The sequence below is a fragment of the Lathyrus oleraceus genome, chromosome 4 (genome assembly GCF_024323335.1).
Source record: "Lathyrus oleraceus cultivar Zhongwan6 chromosome 4, CAAS_Psat_ZW6_1.0, whole genome shotgun sequence".
In the NCBI taxonomy this organism is placed as follows: domain Eukaryota; kingdom Viridiplantae; phylum Streptophyta; class Magnoliopsida; order Fabales; family Fabaceae; genus Lathyrus; species Lathyrus oleraceus.
The window spans coordinates 246,357,733-246,366,572 of NC_066582.1; the positions used below are offsets into that span (position 1 = coordinate 246,357,733).

At 33.5% G+C, this 8,840-nt stretch overlaps 1 protein-coding gene across 10 annotated transcripts; it reads right to left on the reverse strand.

Moving 5' to 3' along the window:
- Positions 1-530: 530 nt before the first annotated feature.
- LOC127074864 (bZIP transcription factor 16) lies at positions 531-7,857 on the reverse strand. Of its 10 annotated transcripts, none has more exons than XM_051016263.1 (14): positions 7,762-7,849; positions 7,514-7,566; positions 6,882-7,000; positions 6,721-6,783; positions 6,563-6,637; positions 4,201-4,293; positions 4,027-4,086; positions 3,734-3,903; positions 3,020-3,074; positions 1,824-1,875; positions 1,440-1,729; positions 1,282-1,359; positions 1,081-1,206; positions 531-879 (listed from the first exon to the last, which is right to left on the reverse strand). In XM_051016263.1, the coding sequence occupies exons 3-14, from the start codon at positions 6,951-6,953 to the stop codon at positions 784-786; spliced, it is 1,230 nt and encodes a 409-aa protein (XP_050872220.1). In that variant the 5' UTR covers positions 6,954-7,000; positions 7,514-7,566; positions 7,762-7,849; the 3' UTR covers positions 531-783. The 10 variants fall into 10 exon arrangements, with proteins under 10 accessions (XP_050872220.1, XP_050872221.1, XP_050872224.1 ...); XM_051016264.1 differs by having other exon boundaries at positions 7,514-7,561; positions 7,762-7,848; XM_051016267.1 differs by having other exon boundaries at positions 6,724-6,783; positions 7,762-7,845.
- Positions 7,858-8,840: the final 983 nt, after the last annotated feature.

Consider the following 8,840-nt stretch of genomic DNA (forward strand, 5'->3'; position numbering starts at 1 on the left):
TTAAGAAAATAATTAAATATGTTAATATTAATGAAAAAACTAGAATATTTTTATTTAACTTATTTTATAGATTAATTGAATAAAATGAAATCTAATGAATAGAGGTATAATACTGAAAAAATAATAATAAATATTATATCATAAATATAAATGGACAATTATTTTAAGGGAAAGAAAAAATATAAATGAGATATTCCTTATGATGGAGTATATATTTGATCTCTTAAAATTTTAAGTTATATACTTAATGTCTTGATCTCTTAAAATTTTAAATTATATACTTAATGTCGTAATCTTAGTCGTCGTGATCATTTGTCATTTGTCAATCCCAGTGTCTCAAGATTTGTAAATAAAGATCTCATGCAATTTCATGTCATATACTTTCTTCAATCATATAAATAAAATTTGATAAAAGAAAATTGATATATTTAATTTAAGTTTTAAACCAAATACATCAACTTTCTTTGACTAATATTATTTTTTGTTTGATGAACTGTTTAAACCATATTTCTTATCGGCAAACACCAACATTTGAAACGGCAGATAAGGGATGAATCTACAATCCAGGTTGGGTTTTGCTGTCAAAAGCAAGATAAGTTACGAATGAGGGATCATATAGGATAAACCGGTCCTAATATTACATATGATCGATCGACTTTGATATAATTTTAACTAGAAGCTATCCAAAAACAATAACTTGTTGCTATTTGGTTAGGTTATCTTCCTGAAAAGCAACATCAAGGAGGAAACTAGATCCTAATGAACACCCTGCACAGCCTCTGTCTAACTCTGACCACTTTGTTTAGTGTCTCCACCCACATGCTGATCATTCTGGCCCGGCACTATATCCTCGTTCCTCGGTATCTCCCCCTGTTTCGCCTGTATCAGATAGCAGGTTTAGTATTTGCATAAATCTTTACAGAATTTGAGAATGCAATGCAATTTGAAAGCGAAATGGCCACTTGGTCCACCAGACCTTTTGACCCTTATTTGAATCGGGGTTGAAATATTTTTAGATATCAAATGGTATGCGGAATAGACAATATCGAGATACCAAACATAACAAGATTTCAAAATCACCTTGAGGGCTGCATTCTCAGCAAGTGCTTTCGCGTGCTCACTCTTGATCCGGCTTAGTTCAGCACGGAGAGAGGCATTTTCTTCACTCAACACATCAGCACGCTGAGCTAATTCATCACATTCAGCCTGAAAACCACAAACACCAACATTAATTTGATTTATGACTATCGAGGCAGAAGTAGGAAAGGCTAACTCTATTACCTGCTTTCGCAACCTGGATCTACGTGCAGATTCCCTATTAGACTGCTTCCGCCTTTGTCTTTTAAGCTCCCTTTCATCCTAATAGTTAGCCAGAAAAGATGAGAGGTTTAGCAAAGTAATGATGCAACAAGATAACATAACCTGTTGACAAAGTTAACCTGTAGCCAAGGTTGTGAATGAACACCATCTCTAGGCCCAGCATTAACCATCCCTCCAGCAACTGCACTAGAAGGTACCTTTCCATGCATTGCAGGAATGGTGGATGAAGTTGGTGTTCCCCAGTAATCCATTCCTATATTTAAATTAGTAGTGGGACCAGGAACTGCTGCGAGAGGACCGGCAACAGACATAGGCACGACAGACATAGTCTGGTTAACAACTGTATGAGGTGTATTAAGTACTCCATTTTGAGGAGCATGTGCTGAACTTCCATTTTGAGACGGCTCATCTGTAATGCAGCAAAACATTTCAGTTGTGACAAGCATAATTTTTTTATATACTCAAATCAACACACAGTATTTACAAATGTAACAATAACAGACCTTCAAAAGAATCCTGTCTCTCCCCGGATTTCAATTGAGAATCCTGCAAAACCTATTGAAATAAATACCATGCTAACAGTGAAAATTCAGCAGAAAAAACTAATAATTTTAGGCATCACCCAGAAGATATGCATGCCATTATGTAGAAAACCCCATTATAATAAGATACAATACATGTCATTTCTGGATCAATCTAAACCTTCTTAAGATTCTAAACAGGGTGGATCATGAACATATTGTACTATGTGGGGTTTAAACCCCACCGATTTAAGAATAAGGATGTACCAGATAATGAACCTGTTTAAGATAAACATTTAAAGCTTTAGTACATATATTAATTCATATATTAAATTTGTCTGACCAATAGCACTGGCAATCAATTTGAAAACCTTAATTAGTATATTAAGCTAATCCAACAAATAATGTAAAGCTTTGCTGGTCCAAATGATCAATTGGCAGATGTTTTCGCCAAGTCTTTGGAAGGACTTTGGATATAAGTTGTATATGTAAAAAGCTTGGTGAATGTAAATAGATGTAGCACTAAGTAATTATGGTAGCTAGGCTAATTGTAAATCTTCATATTTATTATTAGTTCATGTCTAAATAAATATAGCTCCGGTACATAGTTTACACCTATATTCCAAACGACGCATCTTTAAATTATTTTTCTTTCAACATAGAAATTTGTATGTTAGCTTAACGATTGAATTACATGCGCAACAGCTTATGGAAATAACTGCCACACCAACTAAAACAAATCACTTGGTTTTTGTTTGAAGGCTCAATCAGTATCCATGTTGATAATTAGGAAGGTCTGCAATTCTAGATGTACGTAGCATTTTCTTGAAGATATTTCATTTTAAGATTTGACCAACAACTGTGCTAAATCTGTAATTCTTAAACATACTACAAGAAGATGAGCAGTAGGAGCTATGCACCCAACATTTTCTTTCCAATTCTTCAAACACGTTAGACATTTTTTTTAAATGATCGTGTTAGAAAATGATTTTAGGCGATAAAATGTCAACATTAATTGGTTCTTGTAGTTTTGCAACAAAATGTTGTCCTCATTGCACAGAAGATATTTTCATAAATAAGTGCATGCAAGAGTAAACATGGATGAAAGGTTGTGTCACTTCTTGTTTGAAGAAATATTGACCAAGCAGTAGCCAACTAACAAGTGGCACAGAACTTACATTGTGGGAGTTTTCATCGCTTCCTTCACTAGTACCTTCACTTGCACTCTCACCACTGTAAATACAAGTTTTCATATCAGAATAGTAGCAGCCAGTATACAATTTTAAATAGGAAACTAAAGCACTCAAGGGACTTAAATGAAGTGATTAACCACCAACTGTCAACTCTACCAATAAATTTTGTACACTAGACAAGGCAATGATGCAGAAATATTGATAAATTAGAAAATAAATAAAAAAATGAATAAAGTAACTGGTGTTTGAAGGCATTAGAAGTTAAATATACAATGCTGCTCTATGTAAAAATTGACACATAACGTCCTTATAAGACATCTTTGAAGCTGTATGAAAAAACCTGCAATGCTAGTTCATCTAAAGAAAGTCCACAGACCACTACTTATATCAATTCATTATTATATTTCTACAAACCATTATTTGACAGGAATTCAGGCAGGGATTACAGGATTACTTTCATTCAACTAGAAGAGGGCATAATTCTTCATTATTATATTTCTACAAACCATTATTTGACAGGAATTCAGGCAGGGATTACAGGATTATTTTCATTCAACTAGAAGAGGGCATAATTCTTCATTATTACAATTCTAAAACCATTATTTGACAGGAATTCAGGCAGGGATTACAGGATTACTTTCATTCAACTAGAAGAGTGCATAATTCAACAACTCGGTCAATCAATACACTGCATCTTACCTTTTGGAATGAATTCCATTGGTCGATGCCCCTGGTGGTTTACCGAGTTCATTATTTTTTCCTGTAACCATATTCAAACTACCCAAACTTCCTTTTGATCTTTTGATTGGTAACTTTTCCTTCACCTCCTGAGGTTTACCATCAGCTTCACTGCTTCCTGGAGTATTTCCCTGCATTTCCATTCATAGGTTACTTTCTGCGTACTTGAATAAGAACAAGTCCAGCACATGAGAGAGAGAAAGAGCAAAGGCAAAAGAGGAAGTGCAAAGAAGGTTAAGGCCAAAGATACTCACTGAAGCATCCACCATACCATTTGGAGAAGGCATGGCATAAGGACTAAAAGGATAAGACCCCTAAATAAATTCATAGAGAAGTGCAAATATTTGTTAATGAAGTCCAGATTATACAGATCGATCAATTACAAACAATACAATAACCTGAAGAAAGCATAGTCTACGAAAGAATACCGGAGGCATTGATGGATGAGCATATATGCCACCATGGGGAGGATACATTGCAACATAAGGATGTGGTGGGGTGCCATAGGGAGGCATAATATGCTGCATGAAAGCATTTTATCAATGAAACAACGGAAGCGTGGAGGAAAATTCAATTCAAAGTAGATATTTTTTAGTATTGGTGTAGCAAGCTATACACAAGTACACTTGGAAAACAATCAAAAAAATAAATGACAGAAATTAATGGTTCATATTACTCACTTACACTCTACCTTTAATTTGTTATCAAGGGTTTCGATTTTCACAAATGCATGATTTGTCATGATGTACCGACAATATCTACCTTTAATTTGTTATTTAATGGTTGATATTACTCACTTACACTCTAAAAATTGCTCATAGAAATTATCATAGATTGTTATGAGTCCCACATCGGACAATATATGACCTGAACATGTGTTTATAAGTGGGGACAGTCTTCACTCTACCAACCCCAATCACATTTCTTAACATGGTATGGTATCAGAGTCTGGTTTAAGATTCGGTGGGCCACCTACTATTAGGTTTCTGCTATCGGGCCACCCACCATTTATATCCACGCTCCAGATGTCCAGTCCTGGGCGTGAGGGGGTGTGTTGAGTCCCACATCGGACAATATATGGCTTGAACATGTGTTTATAAGTGGGGGCAGTCCTCACTCTACCAACCGGTTTTATAGGATTGAGTTAGGCCCAACCACATTTCTTAACATAGATGAAGAAAATAACCTCAAAATCACAACATTAAACTAAGTTCATAATCATACAAAATAAGATGTGTAAAGACAATACCATATAAATAATAATATTAAAATAAACTTAAATTGTATTGCTGCAGGGATGGAGCTTCAAAGATAGTGGGATGAACGCTGTTACGCGGTGACTCGCGATTCCGCAAACACACAGGTTTTACTTTCATCCCTTTTCTGTAGTTGTAGACTTGATATATTTTATGGAGTATTTTTATAAATGACTTGGAAAATTATGGAAATTGTAATCGCATACAATTAAATTCTATATGTTTACGTTTTTATATATCATATGTGATAAATTCTTATATACTCAATTTTCAAAAATGTTTGTAAACAAAAGTGCACACAGTGATATTTATACTGCTATTCATACCCATATCCTGAAACGCAATGAAGCACGGATACGATACGTACCTGATACGTCACTAATTAAAAAATACTAGATACGATACGTTTAAGATACATATATTAAAATTATAATTAAATATTTAGTTAAATCGTAGGTAAATTGACCAGCTTCTAAATTTACTTCATAGGGTCGGGAGAAAATGAAAGAAACGTGGCAAGCAAAGTATTATTCTGAATAAAAATATTCTATTATAAATAATATTAATAAGTAATAATTAATATGAATGAAATTTTAAATATTAGTAATGATAAGAAATTTGGGAAATCAAACCAATTTTAAAAAATGGTAATTATATGTAAAGGATTAATTAGGATATTAAAGAAAATGACTAGAAACGAAGGGTCATTTAAAAAGGGGAATAAAGGGTCATTAAAAAGAAAATCTGATAAAATAAATAAAATCACGTATCCTTGGAGTATCGGAGGCGTATCGCCGTATCGGAATTTTTTAATTTATTTTTTAAATAAAATAAATTTGGATACTCCTTCGATACGTATCGGTGTCATATCGGATCATATTTGCATATCGGTACGTATCGAATAAGATTCGGCAGAGTTTTTGACGTATCGGTGCTTCATTGCTGAAACATAAAAATGAACACGCCACTTCCAATTTCAGTTTAACAATGATATTATCTTGTCAAGTAAAAGCAAAAAATATCTATATTCACCACTGGTTTACACAGCTGAAGGAATTTGGTTCCCATTAGGTATTCTTAAGAGTCCCACATCGGACAATATATGGCCTGAACATGTGTTTATAAGTGGGGACAATCTTCACTCTACCAACCGGTTTAAACCGGTTTTTTAGGGTTGAGTTAGGCCCAATCACACATATTTCTCGGGCCACCCACCATTTATTTCCACGCTCCAGATGTCCAGTCCTGGGCGTGAGGGGGTGTGTTAAGAGTCCCACATCGGACAATATATGGCCTGAACATGTGTTTATAAGTGGGGACAATCCTCACTTTACCAACCGGTTTAAACCGGTTTTGTAGGGTTGAGTTAGGCCCAATCACACATTCTTAACAGGTATTATATTTGATCATTGTAATAGGATAAAATATTGAGAGCAACGGCCGCAGTGACGTTAGTAAGAGTATTAAATGTTCAAGAAATCGCTTCAGAACTCGGAAACTGATATTGACCAATAATTATGTATGTGGCAATTACCTGAACACCCCACATATATGGGTGGCCTTGGGGACTTGATGCCATGTATCCAGGCGGAGGTATAGGAGAATATGCCTGTGGAATGAAAGAGTTGCGGATCAAAATCCAAGCTTGGCATTAATAAAAAGACATATGATTCCAAAGAGTTTTTCACCAAAAACCTGATAATTAGCCCATTCGGGATTAACTGCCGGAGTACCAGTTGCCGTTGAAGACTGCTCCTGGAAAGGGCAACAGGGTGTTGTTGGCATCACAAATAAAGTACTCAATCATCAATACCATCAAAAACAAAACAAAACAAAAAAGAAACCACAAAGACCTGTGATGTAGCCACTGGAGGCGTCTTAGGCTCCTTTTCTTTTAAGGTTTTATCTACGTCACTGCTACTCATGCTTTTAACAGATAGCTACCTTCCAAAAAAATTTACACTAAACCATTCTGCACCAACAACATAACTTACATCACAAGCCAGCTAAAAGTACAACATTTCCATTGAAATTGACAAAAAAATTACCAATGAAATGCTAACACTTTCACACACAAAAAACACTTCTATGTTGATTTAATCCATCAAGTTCTAACATGATAATAATAATAAACTGCATGAATTGGTTGCATTCCCATTTAAAACAACCAATGTAATCTTTCCTCTCCCCTCTAAAACCCATGATATAAAATCATCCAACATTTCATTATCAAAGAAAAAACCACCCAAAATCCAAATATTTTTAATTTGTTTTTTCTCTGATATTTCCTCAAAATCAGAAATTCAGCATAGTAATTCTCTGCAACACTATTAGATTAATTCAGTCCCTATCAAAATTGAGTTGGGATCAATCAACAGGCAATAATGAAGACAGAGTAAAACTTGCATCATAGCAATGTGAATAATCAAAATCAAAATTATGGGGAAATATAAAGGTAGAGGTAGTGAGTATGAGTTGAAATTACCGTTGAGGAATCGTCAAAGCTGAATAAAAAGAAGCATGGTGTTGAAACCTGATCTAGCGGAGGTGTCGAAAAGAAAGAAAAGAAGAGAAAATTAAACAATTAAAAAAGGTAAGGAATTGTATATGTGAGACGAGGGGTGAAAGGGGGAAAATTAATTGGGGAATTAGGGTTGAATCTTGGTGAGAATGAAAAATTGGGGAGAAATGAGAATTAGGGTTGGGGTTAGTTGGGTTGCGCTGGTCACTCACGGCGAGGAATGAATGGGTTGCTGTACGGCGTCGCTGTCCACTTGGCACTGGTAGTCAGATTTTCGTTTGTATTTTGATTTTATTTTGTAAAAAGGGAGTAACAAACCCTTTTTTTTATTTGTACGATAAACAAACTTTTTTAACCTTTCGTCGTCTACTTTTTCTAATTTTTACATTTCTTTCTGCTCTCGAGTTAAATATATTAGTATTGTTTCTTTTCTTTTCTTTTTTTTTTTGGAGACAAGTTTATATACTATTCTCTCCATCTCATAAAAATTAAAAAATTAGATAGGTTGATTTTAATAATAAAAATATATTTATTATTTAATACTCTTAAGATAATTAAAAATATATTTATTAATTATTTAATAAATTTTTATTTACTATATATAAATATTAATTATAGATATGCACTAAAAATTATGTTTTTTTTAACTAACTTAATTATGACTACTATCAAAAATGTCTATGAAGCATGCTAATTTGTAATTTTATGTAAAGACAATGATATCTTGTAAGTCAAAAAACTTCATGGTGTGATACTTTGTGGTATTATTATATAGGTCAAAAAACTTTATGTTGAGATGCTTTGTGGCATTATATCTATGAATTAACTTGTATACATTATTCATTTGTTATTTTATCTGTTTAAGAATATATTGTATTCTTTAATATATCCTTACAAATTCACAATCAAGGTTTACCATCTTATTCTTAACATGAGTTGCAGCATCACGGTTTAGTATGAAAGTCTCATTAGATTGCCATATTTATGATTCAGATATGTTTACTTTTTATTTCTTATATTCATTGTCTTTGGATTTTTTCAGATGGTAGTAATCTATAATGAACTGCATGATTTGGATGCAACAATTTGAACACCTTCATATTACTTGTAGAATCGTGATATTATTGTAATGAATCTATTTTTATCAATTTTTCTTATTATTGAACAATGTTGCAACATTTTTTTGCAACTAAACTTTGTTTTTATCAATTTGTTATCTTTTCATAAACCATAATCACCCAAAGTGTATATGGAAATTAAGTTGCGGAAGATTTTATGTTGTTCAAAAAAT